The sequence below is a fragment of the Oncorhynchus keta genome, chromosome 11 (assembly GCF_023373465.1).
Source record: "Oncorhynchus keta strain PuntledgeMale-10-30-2019 chromosome 11, Oket_V2, whole genome shotgun sequence".
Taxonomy (NCBI): Eukaryota; Metazoa; Chordata; class Actinopteri; order Salmoniformes; family Salmonidae; genus Oncorhynchus; species Oncorhynchus keta.
The window spans coordinates 44,193,000-44,213,421 of NC_068431.1; the positions used below are offsets into that span (position 1 = coordinate 44,193,000).

General features: G+C 43.4%; 1 protein-coding gene across 3 annotated transcripts in view; it reads left to right on the forward strand.

Moving 5' to 3' along the window:
* Positions 1-18,252, forward strand: part of LOC118377870 (protocadherin alpha-C2-like) — a 41,567-nt gene extending 23,315 nt beyond the window's left edge. For all 3 annotated transcript variants that reach the window (XM_035764808.2, XM_035764809.2, XM_035764807.2), the window contains exons 2-4: positions 4,065-4,123; positions 10,165-10,250; positions 14,869-18,252. In XM_035764808.2, coding sequence (XP_035620701.1) covers positions 4,065-4,123; positions 10,165-10,250; positions 14,869-15,176 — 453 coding nt within the window. In that variant the 3' untranslated portion in view covers positions 15,177-18,252. The remainder of the gene's footprint in view (positions 1-4,064; positions 4,124-10,164; positions 10,251-14,868) is intronic.
* The last annotated feature ends 2,170 nt before the right edge of the window (positions 18,253-20,422 follow it).

A 20,422-nucleotide genomic window follows, 5' to 3' on the forward strand; every position in this document is an offset into this window, starting at 1 on the left:
TGTTGTCATCAAATATTCAGTCAGTGCAGGTCAATTTGACTCTACCTCTGGCTCATTCTCTGTCCAAGTGTGTTTGACTTCATCATATCTCACAGTGTCAGGCTTTGTGCCTGTGATATCTCCAGTTTAAATGTGGATGCACAGTATCTGTGTGTGTGTGCGCGCATGCATATATTTGTGTTTTTTCTTTCTTTAAATTGCAGTAACCCCAAAATCCTTCAAAATCCTTCCTGTCTTTTCTCTCCAGTCTGCCACATGGACTCCTCACTCAGACTTCTCTCTATTAGTCTTTTCTACTGTCTCAGCTCTCTAGACCCTCTTCCACTGCAGCACTATGCAGCCGTAGGAAAGTGTTGGCATTCATGTTCGAGCGTGGCTTAGGAGTCACGTTAGAGTGCTACAGGAAATGACAAATACGCGGCGCTGCACATGTTTACCACAAGGCTGGAATGTTAAGAACTGCAGCAGCAATGATGATAAGCATGTTCTTTTGCAAGGAACCACTGGCTTGAGGTCTGAATGGGGCTTTTGTTTAACCTCAGTAAGACTTCCAATAGGTGTAATTAATTTCCATAAGAATAACAGAGTAGAGCTCATGGAATTAACTTTCCTGAGTGTGTGTAAATGGTTATTCAGCTGCTATGTCTTTTTAAATCCTTGGACGTTCGGGTTATGTTGGCCATGTTACAATGTCTGTTTATGGTTTGTTGTATTTTTGTCCCTGTTTAATTGGCGTGAACTCATGTTTACTCTAACGAGCAGACATGTGGGTTGTGTGCTCCAATGGGCTGGCTGGCATACTCTCCGATGCTCTCCTGTTTCACAGCACTCTGCTCTGGGGGTTGGATAGGTTGATGGTCAAAATGTTGTCTTAACGTTGTCAGGCTCTAGATTGGAGGCCACAGCGGTTGATTTTGGATGTTTTGGTGGTTATGTTGTTGTCCTGGATGGGTCAAGACAGTCCGTCAGTCAGTCAGTCAGTCAGTCAGTGGTGTAGGAACAATAAGCAGAGGCAAGATAAGAGTGGCGGTGGAAATGAAATTAACCTCCAGCCACTGTTTCCCAGACCCACAAATTAGATTCGCTCCGAGAGGCTGTGTCTCAGAGAAGGAGATACTCCCCTCAGAATTAAACTGATTAAAACATTAATAATGTAGGCTCTTTATCTGGGGCGCCTGCTGACTCCTGAACAGGGCTGAGGCTTAAACTACTACAGTACTGGAACCTACCCACAGGTCTGATGTCTTAAGGATCTGATGATGTTGATGTCAGTGGTTATGATTTGTGTACATATCCAAAGTTCTGAAGCTCCGTTATGAACCTTCATACAATCATTCAACCTTGTGGAAAGCAAACTAAACTGCAGGCTTTAATTATTGAAATCAATTCAAAGCACTCACGCCCACAGGGAGCAGCTTTCGGGAGGAGAACATCAATGAACTTTGAATAATGTGTGACTGCCCTAGGAGAGCCACCCTTAACCCTTTAACCCCGGTCCAACATGAGCAGGGGATGGAGGATGTGGTTGCCCTGGTGACAGAGGGGCTCTTCCTGATTGGATTATCCCAAAGCCCAGCTGCAGTCTGACTGATGAGGCAGTCATTTACCAAGGCTTACCAAGATTTATATACATACGTGCACACACACAACCACACATACACCCAATATGATAAACTGACTCATACACAAACTCACAAATCCTCTCACAGAATAACTATCACACAGACAGAAATACAGGGAATCTGAGAGTGTATCAGTGTCTCTCAAAGTCATTGCTTTGAGAAAGGGCATATGTGTTATGCAACACCGTTTGGGTCTTTGCATGTCGAAAGAGTCAAGTAACACTATTTGACGCATCAAATAAGCTTGACATTTGACACCTCAAATAACACAATTATATTATAGAATGTTGAGTGTGCAGAATTTACACGTGCAAGCCAAGCGCCACCTTTACGATCACTGTCAAGAGCTGTACAATACTGCATTGGTAATACGGCATTATTTGTTCGACCAAATGGGAAAACGTTTGTGTGAGCATTTGAAATTAGATTAGGATCAAACGAGCAGGATCAAAAATATTTGCAAAAATATTTGATACAGACGTTATCAGCAACGTCTGGGGTGTCTAGCTAGCTTTAGCGTGGTACCTAGCGAGCATCAATGCAACCAGCCTGAAAACAATGACCAGTAGTCATTTGCAGTCATTTTCATTATTCTTAGCAATGATTTAGGAATCAATGTGAGTAAGTAAGTATTAGCTAGGTAGCCACGTGTTGTTCTCCTATTGAAATAACTAGTTAGCCAGCTACTTAAACCTGTTTCCCAAAACTAACATTATAAGCAGCCAGCTAGCTTTATCTGGCTAGTATGGCTTAATCAGGCCGGGGTATGTGCTGTGAAGCTAGCCACAATAAGGATTACCCACATTAGTGGAATTTGCGTGTTGCCTTCAAAATAAAAGTCCGTATTTGAAATTGATGCTGAAGGTTACAATTGATGGAATAATGACATATTTAGACTAGATAATGTTAATCAAGGTTGGAATATTGGAATGTGGAGCAATGAAATGGAGTATCAGTTTACTCGGTAACACCCACAGAACACAACTGGGAAGAGTTTACGCAAATATGAGCATCATAGCTCTTATTTATTTATTTACAAGCATTTCGCTACATCCGCAATTCAATTCAAGCAATAGAATCTGTTAAATATGTGTGTGTGACCAAAAATAATACAATTAGATTTGTTTATAGTGGGACTGTGGAAAATCACTTCCCTGATCAGCCTATTGTGCGTTTTGATATTCACATTGCGCTGCACAGCTAAGGATTAGGGGATCAGTTAAATGGGGTACAGTATCAGTCTACTCAGTACCCGAGTGCTTTTTCCCACAAAGTCCTCAGAGTTTATCAGGCTCCAAAACGTCCAGGTTGTATTATTTTCCTATGGAATAGTGTTCAATACACATAGTAAGTTGACTGGTACAGTAAATGTGGCTCAAATTCAGAGTCTCGCAATAAGAGCTACGATGCTAATGTTCTCTGGGTGTCACTGAGTAGACTGATACCCCATGTCGTTGATCCACAATCCATAGGTAAGGCTGTACAGTGAAATAAGTAAGACCCAATGCAATTCTAAAGTCTAATATATTCAGTGTGATTTCAGATTTGTTTCAAATGAATAAATGATAATATTTTGTTGAATTTATATAAGAACATACCAACCTCGTTTAGCACGATCTATTCCATTATGTAATGATTCCACTATTTGTATTAATTTATCACTTTCATTGAGATACTTTTATTTTCAAGGTGAACCGCAAATTCCACTTTGTCTAATTCTTATTGTGGCTAGCTTCACATAGGTGGGTCCTACCAACATGAATCAAATAAGAACTGTTTTATAAATTAGGGCTATTTTGGATGATGACATGTGGCTAGATAGTTAGCTAGCTAATTATAGCTACTGAAAGAGATGATGTCGTTTTGCTATGTTTTTGGGGAAGAACATTGTTTGCAACCATCAGCTAGCACGCTGTTTTGTGACCTGCACTGCCCAGAGCTTGGGGAAGTGGATCTGCGCTCGTGCAGCAGCGGCAGGTGTGCGTGACAGTACTTTACCAGCATCATAGCATAGGTATTGGTGACTCGTTGGGACGCTGGAATAGGAATGATAGTGTAATCAATGTGTAATAACTACGTAAAAACCTAATGAACGTGTTACATTTTTACGTGACATGCGGTCATACTCAGGTCCTGATTAGTCAACAAGTTTATTTGAAGCATCAAATAGTTTTATTTGACGTGTATCTTTTTTGACACGCAAAAACCCAAACGGCTTCCATAGTTTGTGTGTGTGTGTGTAATGTCAGTGGCAGACACACTGTCTTCCAGAACTGCAGTGCTCCAATCAGGATGCAGAGCTGGGTTGTGCACCATGATTAATTAATGAGACCATATCTGGCCTGGCTCTGCATGAAATCAAATCAAACTAACCTCTCTTTTTTTCTCCCTTCTTCTCTCTCTCCCTTCCCCCCTCTATCGCTCTCTCTCTCTCTCTCTTAGCCGAAGGCCCCAAATGCTGACTGGCGATACTCCACTTCTTTGAGGGCAGGGATGCAGAGGTAAGCACTTTACTCACTTGCCCTCTTGTGATTTCAACTCTTCTTAAAAAGATTCCCACCCCACCTCAGTTTTATCAGGGACATCACCTCTCCGGTATGATCCCACACCTTCCATTGAGTTGGTATATAGCCCCTTGCCCCTTACCAAAACATCAACAATTGCTTGGAGGAATATTGCTACAGTATGTGACCAACATGTAGGAAATGCTACCTCCATTTTATAGCGCTTCAGGTCTGGAGTCACCATGCATGCCTGCACAACAAAGACTGAGAGGCAGCCACTCTCAGACTACTGCACTCTGCAGACAACATAACATGACCACAGACAGCTCTCAGATCAGATGAGCAACAGCTACCATCACATCTAGTGGCTCCTCAACATGTGTCTGACCCCTTCAACCCCCCCATTTGGGCCAGCTGTGCTCAGGCTGTCTTGTCAGCCACCCCGAAGGGGAACACACATACACACAGAGGGGCAGAGCCCTGCTGTTCCAGCCAGGCCCCAGTAGCCCTGCTCCTATCCTCTGCCTTAATGTATATAGGTCATCTTCATTCCAGGAACCGTGAAAGACAAACGGGCTGATGAACTGGGAGCTTTCTCAACCTCAGAACAGAACAGCACTCACACACACTCACATTCACACGCTTTCCCCCTGCACACACTCTTAGATAAAAGGGTTCCAAAAGGGTTCTGTTGCTGTCCCCATAGGATAATCCATTTTGGTTCCTGGTAGAACCCTTTTTAGTTCCAGGCAAAACTGTTTTGGGTTCCATTTAGAACCCTCTGTGGAAAGGGCTCTACAAAAGGGTTCTAACTGGAACTAAAAGGGTTCTACCTTGAACCAAAATGGGTTCTTCGAAGGATTCTCCTATGGTGACAGCCGAAGGAACCCCAAGCAACTTTTTTCTAAGAGTGTACAATTAAGCCATTTTACATATGCTAAGAGTGCAGGTTCTCCTTTTGTGTAGTATCTCATTGGAGTCTGGTTTTCTGGTGTGTTTTTAATTGATTTGAGTATGATGTTAAGAGTTTTGGAGTGGTGATTTCTCTGTTGTTCAGAGAAATTTGATATAATGTCATGGTGACAGACTCAATTAATAATTCATATCCACCATCTTGGCTGTAGCTGAGTTTAAAATGGCAGCGCAATAACACACTTCAGAAACAATGCCTTCAAACTCTTCACCTTTACACCCCCTATCCCTCTAATTGCACACAGCCAAGACACAACCCCCACCTCCTTATTCTATACCCACACACACACCCAGACCCCCTATTCTGCCCCCCCCACACACACACACACGCTCAGTCAGCACCCCTCAGCTCATATCCCTCACCAAACAGACTCTAACTCAGCATCACCCAATGACCAACCCAATGTAAACGGTTCAAAGGCTGAGGCCCACATTCCCTGGATGATGTGTATTGCTGCAGAGGGCAGAATGGCATATAGTTCATATAGCTGAGAGAGCAGTATTGTGTGCCAGAGGTGGGACCAAGTCATTGTTTTACAAGTCTCAAGTCTTAACACTCAAGTCCCAAGTCAAGACAGGCAAATAGTTCAAGACCGACAAGTATCAAGTCAAGTCTTGCTAAACTTTGAGTTTAGTCCTAAACAAGTCATCATGTGCTCTTCACCAAATGTAATACCATTTCATATTTTTAACAAGAGTAATAGTTAGCATATTACATTTACTCAAATCATGAATGTTTTTAAAAATATCTATGTATTATTACTTTCCAAATAAATGTTATATTTCCATGGAAATACATGGGTAGCCATGAGAAAGACACACCCCCCCAACAGTGATCGACTATCAAGGATCGCTATGGGATGCAATCGGGCAATGTAGGCTTGCCCAACCCTAACACACACACACACACTATCTCTCTCTGTCTCTGTGTGGTTACAGTAGGCTAACGTATGTCAATGGTTCTAGGAACAGCAGTAACATCAGGCAGGATTTAGGCTACCAACTGCCTGGCCAGTTGTTGCTCAATCTTGGGTGCAATGATCACATTCCCGCACAGACTGACTGTGTGGAGGCTCATTGATTTAACGTTACGTTAGCCTACATGCTACACTAGTAAAGTTATAAATGATATAGCTGTCAGCTATATTAGCCACGAAATACCGTTCTTTGTGCAGCTTCAAATGTCGAACAAAGTTGGATATTGTTTCGCATCCGTCTGTAATTTTCTTCCCGCATGTTCTGCAAGTTGCAATCCGTTTTTTTGTTGATACAGCATCGTCTTTATATCAGAAAATAATCATTTTGGGTATCATCTTTCCAAGGGCTCCATCTGAATTCACCCGCCGACGTTCCTCTGCACTGCCAGGCACAACTTTTTCTCAGCTGGCACAATTTGATTGGCTGCTGTCCGATTCAAACTGTAATCCATTAAATGAAGAGTTGATGCGCTGCTCACTTTTTTTTAAATAGCATCATTTTAAATATTTGGGCTTTGGGGAGGGAATCAAGTCAGTTCGAGTCAAAAGGCTCAAGTCCAAGTCAAGTCATGAGTCATTGCTGTTAAAGTCAAAGTCAAGTTGCAAGGCATCATACATGTGACTCGAGTACACACCTCTGCTGTGTGCTGCATTGCAGAGTCTGCCGTCAGGGCGAGCTGCTCCTCTGCAAGTGTACAATCCTTACATTCATTATGAATGTATAGGGAGAAGGGGGCATGTTTATGTGTGTCTATGTTTTTATGGCCTTCTCCATATTTGTGGTTGCCAAGACAATTAATGCAGTCCTGAATGCATCTGTGACTCATAAATGCCCTCAGGTTTGTGTGTGCATTAGATGTGGTAGTGATAGTGAATGGTTGAGTAGCACATTACTTGTTGACAAGGCTTGATGTAGAAATGGAGGTTGGTAAAGGAATTTGGAGTAGAATTTATGTCTGTTCTGTTTTCTTCTGCTTACTATTCCTCTCACTGCTGCATCTCTCCTCTCTCTCTCTCTCTCTCTCTCTCTCTCTCTCTCTCTCTCTCTCTCTCTCTCTCTCTCTCTCTCGCTCTCTCTCGCCCTCTCTCCCTCTCACCCTCTCCCTCTCTCTCTCTCTCTCTCTCTCTCTCTCTCTCTCTCTCTCTCTCTCTCTCTCTCTCTCTCTCTCCCTCTCTCCCTCCATTCTCTCTCTCTCTCTCTCTCTCTCTCTCTCTCTCTCTCTCTCCCTCCCTCTCTCTCTCTCTCTCTCTCGCCCTCTCTCCCTCTCATATTCTCTCTCTCTCTCTCTCTCTCTCTCTCTCTCTCTCTCTCTCTCTCTCTCTCTCCTCTCTCTCTCTCTCCCTCTCCTCTCTCTCTCCCTCTCTCTCCTCTCTCTCCATCTCTCTCTCTCTCTCTTTCTTTCTTTCTCTCTCTCTCTCTCTCTCTCTCTCTCTCTCTGTCTCTCTCCCTCTCTCTCCCTCTCTCTCCATCTCTCTCTCTCTTTCTTTCTGTCTCGCCCTCTCTCCCTCTCACCCTCTCTCTCTCTCTCTCTCTCTCTCTCGCCCTCTCCCTCTTCCCTCTCTCTCTCCATTTCTCTCTCTCTATCTCCCCCTCTCTCTCTCTCTCGCGCCCTACTTAAATGCTGCCGGGCTTTCCTAGAAAGTACTGATTAAAAGCATGGTGTCAACCGAGCTTTAGAAGATGGAGTGTGTGTGTACATACACTGTATGTGTGTGAGTGGGTGACTGATTGTGCAGTTATTTTAAATAAATGTTAGCTGTTTGGTTGTAATATCATCACGTCTTGAAGTGCCTAGTCAGAACTACACATTTGAGATTATTCCATGCAAAACAACTGGGCACGTTTAGCGCGATCATCTGAGTTATACAGCAAGTTTCATGATCAGTAAACATCAATTGATCATGTAATTTCAGATAAGTGAGGGTAGCCTCACGATATCTCTCAATATTGGCCACCATTAAGTGGATATTTTAGTGATATAGAACAAAAGTGACCTGACAAGTATGATTGGTTTAGGTTCATTTCCAATCCTTTGTGGAATCTACCTGTCAAGCAGCAGAAACGTGCATTTTGCGGATATGCTGGTAGCTGATCATGTTTACTTTGCAAGCTACCGGTAGAAACTTTGTACAGTTGCTTAAACATAGTGATAAGTATACCTAACCAACGTAGGCCTACCTAGCCAAGTAAAATAACATTATCCCCTTTTCATCATTGTTTTTACGAGTGTTTAATCATGGTTGCTTCTGAAAAACATGACAGGCTAAATTGATTGATGGATCATGTCAAATTGGCTCGCGTAGCTAATTACAGATTAAATCAATACGGCTAGTTAAAATGCTAACTTTCAGGGGATAAACTAGATGGCTATATTTGCTTGCCATCTATAGTGGTGATGACAGTAGTCCGACTGACAACTTTACCAGGAAGAGGACTTGCCAATTTCAAGCTCTTTCCAAAAGCCCAATCTCTGATGAACCAAGCTAAATGACACGTTGTGTGCTTAGATACATGCCAAATACATAGGTTACCCTCACTTATCTGTAAATACATGATCGGTTGATGTATACTGATCATGAAAAGCTTGTTTTGCATGGAATAATCTGAAATGTGTAGTTCTGATATTATGATGATATTTACAACCAAATAGTTGTAACATTTACTGAACAATCCCTTGAAAACAGCAGATAGCTGTGAATGGTTTTAAGCAGAGCCGAGGCTCTTGTGGTCCTCGAGCAGACAAATTGAACAGGATGAACCGTTTTGTTGATAACAACCTGTTCATGTTTCATCGCAATATTGGTTTGAACGTTCCTCAACAATGAGCGCTGATGGAGATTTAGTCCAACGTGCATTACAGTGGCTTGGAAATGCAATGCCATTCAAAAGGAGGCAAATAATTAGTAGGAAAAACCTTTAGTCATCATCTTGATGTCACCAGATTGACTTTAGATGCAGTGTAACGTTAGCTAGCTAACTAAGATTGATGAGAGGCCAACGGATTTCAGCTCGCTAACGTTATCATTGCTAGTTATTTTTGCCGAACTTTGATGACAACAACACCATCTGTCCAAAGTAAATTTGACCACATGAAAATGCTGGCAAAGTTATTTCCTACTAATTATTTGACTTCTTTAGCAATGTCATTGTATTTCCGGGCACTATAGTGTAATTTAGACAAAACAGTATTTAGCCTCCGTCCAGAATGACTGGGTTTATCACCACTTTAGGGCACCACTATGGCACCGTCGATAGACGGAGGCTTGAGAACGTTCCTGACAATGGCATGACACGACCGGCTGACTGAAGTGCAACCTATAAATGTATGAATATGCTACCAACTCGGTCTTTTGTCAGTTTTCCCGCCTGATGTCACAACTCAGAACTGAACATTCTTATTGGTGACATCACAATGGGCTAACAACGTAGCCCGTTGTCATAGTTTTCCCGTCAGATGTCATAATTCAGGACTGAATATTCAGATCACAAAAGGGCTGCCAGTTAAGCTTGTATTCAAATATTTTCCAGGGTGATGTCATAATTGGAGTTCAGGTCACAATTTATTTTGACCACTTGATCACTTGAAGCATATGATTTACATTTTTGCATTAAAAAGAAAACTCCACCCAAAAACTACACTTTGGTATTTATTTCATTAGTCCATTGTTGATATAGTCCCAAAATGTTTTGCATGTCAGCAATCAAGTTTTCAAGATAGGTTACTTTCAAAATACAGAAATCTGGCCCCTATCTTGAAAACTTGATTGCTGACATGCAAAACATTTTGGGACTAAATCAACACGATCGATCAAAAGGGAAATGGAAAGAGACAATACACTTTCAATATTAAATGGCACACAATTGTCAATGGTTTCAGGCAAATCAAATACTGTGTACCTTATTGTATTTGAGTTCTCTAAACAACCTGGTGGGCCGGTACACACAGCTGGCTCCTTTTGAAATGCTACGACCTAAAAGCTCTACTTTACATTCAGCTCGGTAAATATGCAGATCCACTATGTTGATACAACAGGGGATAATATGGATGTATCTAATGAGCATATGTGAATGTGTGTTTTGTGTTCCAGCTCGGTCCATATGGAGGAGTCGTCAGTGATGCAGGGAGCCCAGGGGATGCTGGTCCAGAACTGGCCCACAGTGTCCAGCGCCGCAGGTGAGATGTGTTGGCCTGGGTGGGTGGGGGTCAAACGCACACCAAGTTTCTCTGCTGCCAGCTGGAGGCGCTCTGCAGACACAGTGGTGTGAAATGACAGCAGATAAATAGGAATACGGAAGGCAGATGGGAAACACGCAGGTGACCTTTTAGAGTCCCCGCCAGAGGAGTGTTAAGCATTAGCGCTGAGACTCCAGGGGCAGCATGCTTGAAAGACTAGATGAGGGCCAATGGCAGACATCGACACAATCTGCCAAAATAAAAGAGCCAATGAGAGGCGGTCTCAAGATAGCCAAATCTGGGCTGTTGGCCAGACTTTGAAAGGTGAAGTGAACTGCACAACTTAGTTGTGATGGAGTGTTGTTGGGAGCCGCCAGCTGAAAATAGCCAATTGTGAGAACAATTTTGGCAATGCCAGTAAGGCATTTAATAGCCATTTATCCATTTACAGCATCTCAGATGATAGAGAGCAAAAACAATCACCTTTGAAGATTATTTTGGGAATCTGACTGTAATGAAAAGAGAAGGAGAGGGAAAAGTAGGAAGCAAGTGAGAGAGACAGAGAGGAACAACATGATCACAGTTGACTGGTAAGCTCCTGTGGTTTAAGTTCAGAGGGTGTGTCAGAATGCCTGGGCGGTGGTTTGATGTTCCTGTCAGCTGCCTGCCTCCTCTCTACTGCCAGCCAGCCCAAGCTGAGCACTCAACGATACGCTGTCCAGTGACAGGAGTTAGAGCACAGGTGTAGAACTCTAGGGTGGGCGATTGATCATCACTGTGACGGACTGAAGTTTGTCTGTATTTGTGTATATGTGTGTGTGTGTGTGTGTGTGTGTGTGTGTGTGTGTGTGTGTGTGTGTGTGTGTGTGTGTGTGTGTGTGTGTGTGTGTGTGTGTGTGTGTGTGTGTGTGTGTGTGTGTGTGTGTGTGTGTGTGTGTGTGTGTGTGTGTGTGTGTGTGTGTGTATGTGTGTGCGTGCATACAGGAATTTAGAGGGGGAAAGAGAGTGAGAGTGAATAGGGCGATTGAGAGAGGGAGAGAGGGAGAGAGTGAATAGGGCGATTGAGAGAGGGAGAGAGGGAGAGAGTGAATAGGGCGATTGAGAGAGGGAGAGAGGGAGAGTGAATAGGGTGATTGAGAGAGGGAGAGTGAATAGGGCGATTGAGAGAGGGAGAGAGGGAGAGAGGGGATCTAGCTATTGATATGTTCTACCTGGCTGCAGTTTCTTTGCTGCGTATGGAAAACCTTCAGTCTCTGGTCTGCCAGAGAATCCAATGCTCGGTGGAGGCAGAGGACATGCAGAGTGTCCTGGAAGCTCAGCAGGACTGGCTCAGTGCAGAGAGGAATCTCATGCAGGGTTAGGAGGTGCTTAGTGTTACAGGCTAGTATGTTGCCAGGTCAGACCGTTTTCATAATAAGGGAAGTGAGTGCAGCCTTGTGGCTTACGACACAAGTAGCACGATTGGCTTTGTTTCAAAATGTTGTATCAGGCAGTTTTGGAAGTGTAAAAGAAAGAATACATAGGTTCAGTATATTGCAACGGTATGCATGTTGCACCTTGAATGGAGAGTATACTTCCTCACTGTGACTCATTTGAGTTACCTGCAGAGAGAGGGGGGGGGGGCTACTGTTGGATGAAGGCCAGACACAGAGGTAGATAGAGAGGGTGTTGAATAAGGCATGGCAAGACGGCCGTGATGTTTAGGGTGCTAGTGGAATTCTGAGTCCTTTGGGAGAGGATGAAAGAGCGAGAACAATAAGAGGCACGGTAAAGGAAAGAGAGGTATGGGGGTTCGGGGAAAGAGAGAGGTTTAGGATTGGCAGGGCCCTGCGGTAGCGTTGTTGCTAGGGAACTCATGTGACTTGTTGCTGGGTAACGCTGTCTAACTGAGAGATTGCTGCAGCAGCACCACCCTCCATCAGCAGGGAGTGGGCGAAGGCAGTTTCCACAGCAACCATTCATACCCTGAATGGAGGATTTGGACGATGAGAGAGAAACAGAGAGGGGGGGGGGATGGAGAGATGAGTAGAGAAGGATAGTGTTAAAAGAGGAAAGAGAGGGTAGTCAGAGATGGAGAGCAATGAAATTGGAGGTAGAAAAGGAAGAAGGATATACAGTATAGTGAGCTTTAAAGATGGAGAAAGATGTATTCACGAAGAATGGTGCGACACCACCCAAACCCGCAGAATAGAATAGCATAGAAGAAGAAAACACACACAACATGCACACGCACTCATATTCACAAACGTTAATATAACACATGATCCATAAACTGGGTTGCATGTTTGTAGACCGGAAAGAAGAAGAATGGGTTGAGAGTAACCCAGATTGGACCAGGGATAATGGACTTAGAATGTAGGACACTGAAACGAGGCTAGAACCACCCCAGACAGCTGGGTACCATGGCAACCTCCTTACAGAGAGCTATAGTAACCTGCTAACCAGCAACCGCAGCGTGTGCCTTTTTAATATGATCTTTGCAGAGGGGGGAAATTGGCTGTGATCAGGGAAGAGCTCCAAATAAGCCTCCATATTACTGGAGATACAAAGTCACTGTACGTGCAGAGCATGTCAAGCCCGCTCCCGCATAGACCCCGCAGAGAATCAGACTTACAAAAGACTCTGCCACATCTTCCATAGTGTAACATCCTGCAAATTGAAACAACTCTCTTACGAGAGAGAGAGAGAGAGAGAGAGAGAGAGAGAGAGAGAGAGAGAGAGAGAGAGAGAGAGAGAGAGAGAGAGAGAGAGAGAGAGAGAGAGAGAGAGAGAGAGAGAGAGAGAGAGAGAGAGAGAGAGAGAGAGAGAGAGAGAGAGAGGGAGATTAGCCACAGACCCAATAGAGAGAGAGAGAGAGAGAGAGAGAGAGAGAGAGAGAGAGAGAGAGAGAGAGAGAGAGAGAGAGAGAGAGAGAGAGAGAGAGAGAGAGAGAGAGAGAGAGAGAGAGAGAGAGAGAGAGAGAGAGAGAGAGAGAGAGAGAAAATAGGTGTAGATCTGTTTCAGTAGGTGCAAATTAGATGAACAAATTACATCATTCTATGTTCCCACACTTTGGGGCGAACTCAACTATCCTACATTGAGAAAAGAATCAACACACTCAAAATGATGTTGATCAAGTCTAGGACCAGTACAGGCTACCCTCCGCTAACATAATCACAGTGGGCTTGAGGGAAGCAATGTACTCCAGGTGCAGTAATAGTGTTGTACTGTAATAACTGTGTCCTGAACTGATCAGCTTCCCCACACTGACCAGACACAGATGTTTCATTCAGTTTCTACTATGAAGTAAATGTTATGGCTGCGTTCTTTCCAGTCAGATTGGCTCCATCAAGCCCTAGTGAAGCCAAAACGCTGAAGAACGTAAAGGACTGAAGCGTGAGTCAGAGTGGGTCTGTGTGTTGGTGCCATTTGATGTACTTTATATCTGAACACTCGTGTTGTTTGCATGCTACAGTCATCACACGCGCGGACGGACACACACACACACACACACACACACACACACACACACACACACACACTTGAATTAGGAACTCCAGCCATTTCATAATTAACCTACAAATGAAAAACAAACAGAATCTATTTTCAGGGCCTGAGTTTGATCTAAATAAAAACACAGGAAAAAAGTAGGTCAGAGCCCAGAGAAGTTGGTGTGGGCTGAGAGCACTGTGTCTGCTGAGTACAGACAACATCGCATCACTCTCTGTTTGTCCTTTTCCCCTTTTTGTTGTATTTTTCTGCGTCGTTCTTCACCCCAAGCGCTCGGTCCCTTCGCATGCCTCTCTGTCTCTCGCCTGCTGATTGTATTCACATCTCTTTCATATCTTCCATTATACTGTATCCTATATGATAGGAGCATTGTGTCTCACGTTCTCTTAGTACTGCAGCTCACCCTCTCCAGGCTATTTTGGTCTTTCATTGTCTCATCCTCTCGCCCTGCTTCTCTCTCTCTCTCTCTCTCTCTCTCTCTCTCACTCTCTCTCCGTCACATCTCTCTCTCTCTCTCTCTCTCTCTCTCTCTCTCTCTCTCTCTCTCTCTCTCTCACTCTCACTCTCTCTCTCTCACTCTCACTCTCACTCTCTCTCCGTCACATCTCTCTCACTCTCTCTCCGTCACATTCATGCTTGAATATTGTATGAGATTTCTCCCTCTCTCCACTACTGTGTCGAGTCCTTGTGAGAGTAGGATTAGATTAGTTTTCACACTTCCTGTCGTCCTTACATGCTAATTCCCATCACATCACAGAGTTAAACATCCCTCTCTGCCGTTAAAGGTCTTGCTAGTCTACCCGTGTGTTCTCAGCAACACCACTGGCTGATAAAGTTCTACTCCCTGCAATCCGTTTCCCCTTCGTCAGTTTATCAGTGTGCCTCTGGCTCTAACTTAGATGTTTTGCTTATCTGTGCTGTATTACAGATGTAGTAATACTTTACCTCTGCCAGAAATAGGAAACGGAATAAGGCTCAATTTATGGGTGGTAGAATTTGCTGGTGTTTTCAGAATCTCACTGTGAAGATGAAAATAATGTTGACGAAGATGATAAAGATGACATAGCTCGTCCCTTTGTGTTTCTCTCTCCCTTCTTCTATCTCTGTCTCTTCTCTTCCTCTCTTGTAGATGGTGAGGGGGGCGAGCTGTCCCCTCCGGTTGGAGCTGGCATCGACAGTAACAGCTGGCACTTCCGTTACGGGCCGGGCCCAGGCTACGGCCCCCCTCAGGTCCTGAGGCCTGGAGAGATCCCCCCCGAAGCCTTCATCATCCCCGGCTCCCCCGCCATCATCTCTATCCGCCAGGGCCAGGGAGGAGAGGATGACAAGAGCGACTTCATCACCTTCGGCAAGAAGGAGGATGCCAAGAAGAAGAAAAAGAAGAAGAAGGACAAGAAAGACAAGAAAGACAAGGGGAAGGAGGATGTGGACGAGTAGAGGAGAAAGGGGAGATATGAAAACAGAGCTACCAACTAAAGTTCAAATAACAGATGCAAGACAAAAATCCAAGTGTATATTTTAGAAGCAGGAGAGCCTCCCTGTGGTGTGTTTGCATAGTTAAGTTTGTCCAGCCACGTCCCCATTAGCAGAGGCCTATCTCTATGAAACAGCCAATTGTAGCCTCTGCCAGGTTGGCCCTCCAAGGCTTCCATACCTCTGGGATATTAAACAGGCTTCATACGGGATTTAATAGGTTGTCATTAGCAAGACATTTGCTGAAAGAAAATACTGTTTCTAATCAAACAAAAATACATTTGATTAGAAGAACCTTTCCACAATGACGATTATGTACTCAACTTTCCCTGCCCCACTCTTTCATGTATAAAATGCCATATGTGAGAGAAACCTCACACACCATTTTAATGCCATTACTATGACTAGTGTTACAGTCCTGCTAGCCACCTCCCCAAACTGGCCTGAAATGGGATACTCTTCCCTGGCCATTCTTGCCCCATGTTGGCATCTCTGTCTTTACTCTGCCCCCTGTCTCCTCTGATCTCCTGATTGGAGGGGGAGAGGAGGAGTTCAATCGGACAAAGAGTGAAACAAAGGCTCTCTTCTCCAATAACATGGAGGCCTTGTGAAAAAAAAAGGAATTACACAATAGTTATTTTATACAAAATATAAATAAGAGAAAGTGACCCAAACAAGACACCTGACATCTGTGTATGTAGTGTATGGTGAGCTGTGTGAGATTAGAATGGGTTGAGATTAGTGTTGGCCGAGATTGAAGGCTGGATTAGACTGCCCAGGTTATTTTCAGTGCGTGCTGAAGCCGTGGTGTTTCATGCCTGGCACGGTTGGCACTGTTGGCAGCACAGGGCAGGGGCGAAATACCTGGCCCCATCTCCTCACCTAGAACAGACAATAGGTCAGTGGGGCCTTGAACCCACACAACGACAATAACTACCACACATACGCTCACACTAGACAGTCAGGGCTGCCATGCACACACCTCTCTGGATACTATAGATCTCTAACCCAGCCAAAAGGCTGGGGCATAGCAGTGGCCTCTTTGCTATGGATGTGTAATAAACTCAGCAAAAAAAGAAACGTCCTCTCACTGTCAACTGCGTTTATTTTCAGTAAACATAACATGTGTAAATATTTGTATGAACATGACCAGATTCAAAAACTGAGAAATAAGCTGAGCAAGTTCCACAGACATGTGATTAACAGAAATGGAATAATGTGTCCCTGAACAAAGGGGGGGTCAAAATCAAAAGTAACAGTCAGTATCTGGTGTGGCCACCAGCTGCATTAAGTACTCCAGTGCATCTCCTCCTCATGAACTGCACCAGTTATGCCAGTTCTTGCTGTGAGATGTTACCCCACTCTTCCAGCAAGGCACCTACAAGTTCCCAGACATTTCTGGGGGGAATGGCCCTAGCCCTCACCCTCCGATCCAACAGGTCACAGACGTGCTCAATGGGATTGAGATCCAGGCTATTTGCTAGCCATGGCAGAACACTGACATTCCTGTCTTGCAGGAAATCACGCACAGAACAAGCAGTATGGCTGGTGGTATTGTCATGCTGGAGGTTCATGTCAGGATGAGCCTGCAGGAAGGGTACCACATGAGGAAGGAGGAGGTCTTCCCTGTAACGCACAGCATTGAGATTGCCTGCAATGACTACAAGCTCAGTCTGATGATGCTGTGACTCACCGTCCCAGACCATGACGAACCCTCCACCTCCAAATCGATCCCGTTCCAGAGTACAAGCCTTGGTGTAACGCTCATTCCTTCGACCATAAACGCAAATCCGACCATCACCCCTGGTGAGACAAAAATTTGACTCGTCTCTCAGGCTATTGCGGACAGTCTGAGCACTGATGGAGGGATTGTGCATTCCTGGTGTAACTCAGACAGTTGTTGTTGCCATCCTATACCTGTAACGCAGGTGTGATGTCCGGATGTACCAATCCTGTGCAGGTGTTGTTACACATGGTCTGCCACTGCGAGGACGATCAGCTGTCCCTCCTGTCTCCCAGTAGCGCTGTCTTAGGCGTCTCACAGTACGGACATTGCACTTTATTACCCTGGCCACATCTGCAGTCCTCATGCCTCCTTGCAACATGCCTAAGGCACGTTCACGCAGATGAGCAGGGATCCTGGGCATCTTTCTTTTGGTGTTTTTCAGAGTCAGTAGAAAGGTCTCTTTAGTGTCCTAAGTTTTCAGAACTGTGACCTTAATTGCCTACCGTCTGTAAGCTGTTAGTGTCTTAACGACCGTTCCACAGTTCGTTCCACATTGAACAAGCATGGGAAACAGTGTTTAAACTCTTTACAATGAAGATCTGTGAAGTTGTTTGGATTTTTACGAATTATCTTTGAAAGACAGGGTCCTGAAAAAGGGATGTTTCTTTTTTTGCTGAGTTTAAATGGCAGGAACGTTGCTTGTTGCTTCATTTCTGTTCAAGTCTGATCCCCCAGCTTCAGTCATTGAATGTTTAATAGTCAATGTTCAATAGTTCTTAAAGCCCCGCCCCCTTACCTTGCCGGCATTGGTGCTTGTCGGATTCGCTCGCACGCCTCCTCTGTTAACCCCTCTAGCGTTACTCCTCCTTCCTCTGTTCACCATATCCAGGAGCCCTCTTAACTTCCCATGACGTGTTCCTCCTTAAACACAGCAACAGTGTTATCCTGTATAAGACACACACACACAAATAAAACACACACACACAGTTTTTGTTAGCTTTAACCAAGCCTTGGTACTGAAACAACAAGGTTCCTATCACTCCTACAGAATTCTAGTTCATTTTGGGGACAAGTTGCCATCCATTCCACTAGTTACACACAGGGTAGTGGGGGTTACAGGGTACTTTATGGACTGGCTTCCTTCTGTCTAGATAGAGAGAAAAAGAGGGATGGAAGATGGTAGAGAGAAGGAGAGAGAAGTGGAATTGTTGTGATGGGCAGTCCAGTCCACAGACATACCCCAGAGAGCTTAGTTGCTGTGTTAAACTCTTTACTCATATTCTGATGAAAATGAAACATCAGCATCATTGAGTTGGGGGTCTTCACTAGAATAGAGCATCCCCAAGATGAACTCAAGATGTGCAGGGGCTAATTGCACAACATCTTCTACTCAGCTCTCTGTTTCCTCTTCCTGGCTGCTATCTGACCAGTCAGAGGGACAGAGGGGTGATGCTAGCGCTGCTATTGGACTGAATCCCCCCATATTATACACATGCTCCCCCTTCAGGTGTGAATCATTGCTGTCAGATCACTAAGGGGCTATTTGCATGTTATAAGCAGAGGAAACAGATTCTATATATAGATCTATAAAGATAGATACATTTTTTCATTTTCTTCAACCATTTATCTCAAACTCAGAGACATTAATATTGCCTCTGCTGAACTATACATACTCACTCGCAAATACACACACATGAACACACATACAATATATATACACATACTATATATTCATAGACAAATCATACAGGAATCACTTTTGTATCCTGTTGAAATTAAATTAAAATACCTTCTAAATATACGTAATGCTGTAGTGTTATGCTATAAAATGCTATTTTTTGTTTACGCCCTTAGGATTTTTTTTAAGATTACAAAATCAACCCTTTACGTTGTGTTAAGCTATGAAATGATCATCAAACAACCACTGTACTGAATCATTTATTCACCTTCGATATCTATCCCGAACCCCCTTTAAAAAATGTTTTAAAAAAAAATTAAATTGAAGGAAAACAAACTCTTAAGAAAGAAAATGGTCCAAAAAAAATGTGAAAAACGTTATGTACTCTCTGCTTGTGTGTAGTGAATGTTTCCTCAGACATCTGGTGCCTGACTGGCACTAATCAGTCGACTGCGACAGCGCAGATCTGTTAATAGCTTTTTTGTACACCTGCTCATCAGTGTAACGGTGATTTCGTGATTATTCTTTTTTATTATTTGATGGATATGCTAACGTGTTTTGTTTATAAATCACAAATAAAGTGTTATTTCTTAAATATCGGGAAAAGTTGTCCTTGGCCTTAATTTGAACTAAGAATTAGGGACCCAGCAGCCATATTGGATTGGATTATATTATGGCTTGTAAAAAAACTGTCAATAAAAGGAAGAATATCGTAGTTGTTCGGAGGATACATTGGCATGAGTGTTTTTATCCACCAAACACTGGCTTCGAAGGCATTATCACATTCATACAACGGGTTACCAACATATTCAAAAAATGGTTGACATATTTTCAATAAAAACGTTATTTTGATTAATTTATTCATACTATTTCATCCAAGATATAGTCCCGACACAAATCTAGATATTTTTCTAAATGCTCCACTGACATACTGGCTGGCAACGTTCTTATCCCTTGCTTCCTAGCTAGCCAACGACTTACAGCCACGTCAAACAGTGAAGCCAGAATAACAACAGTAGCTGCATTTGCATTTGTTTAAGCTGTTTTCTAGTAACATTTATTTGGATACATGCATGATGCGTGATTTCACCTGGCATAGAAAAATGTGCTCTCTCATCAGGACACAGTTGTTCAGAGGATCTAGACAACAACACAGCTAACAACCACAACAGTACTATAGGACAGCTGGAGATCGAATTTGAATATTGAAAAATGTCGCAAATGTCAGAGAGACAGACAGTAAGGTTTATACAAATCTCCACTATTAAAAATGAAATGTTGAGAATGTCTAGATGCTTTTTAATAGTGGATCAAGTTTATAAATTGCCTGGCTGGGCTGATGCAACAGTGTATTGTGCAGTCAGATGAAACAGAATAAATATGTATTTTAATATCAAAGATTTAGCAGGTGGTAACTAGTGAAATATACACTGGCTGGAATGCGGTTTTAACCAATCAGCCTTCAGGATTAGACCCACCCATTGTATAAAACAATTCAAATTCTCTTCATGCATTTTTCTGGTTAAGCTAAATCAACTCAAAACAAGTACATGCCTTTTCTTGGTGAGTGGGATCAACTCAAAACAACATGTTTTAACAAAAATATCCAGGTAAAGTGAAGGCCAAAATTGTTTCAATTGACAAAAGAAGATCCAAAGTACTGTAGCAACCTAACAGCTACAAAAGACTGCAGAAAGAATAGACTGCAGAAAGAAAAGACTGCAGAAAGAATGGACTGGAGAAAGAATGGACTGCAGAAAGAATGGACTGCAAAAAGAATGGACTGGAGAAAGAATGGACTGCAGA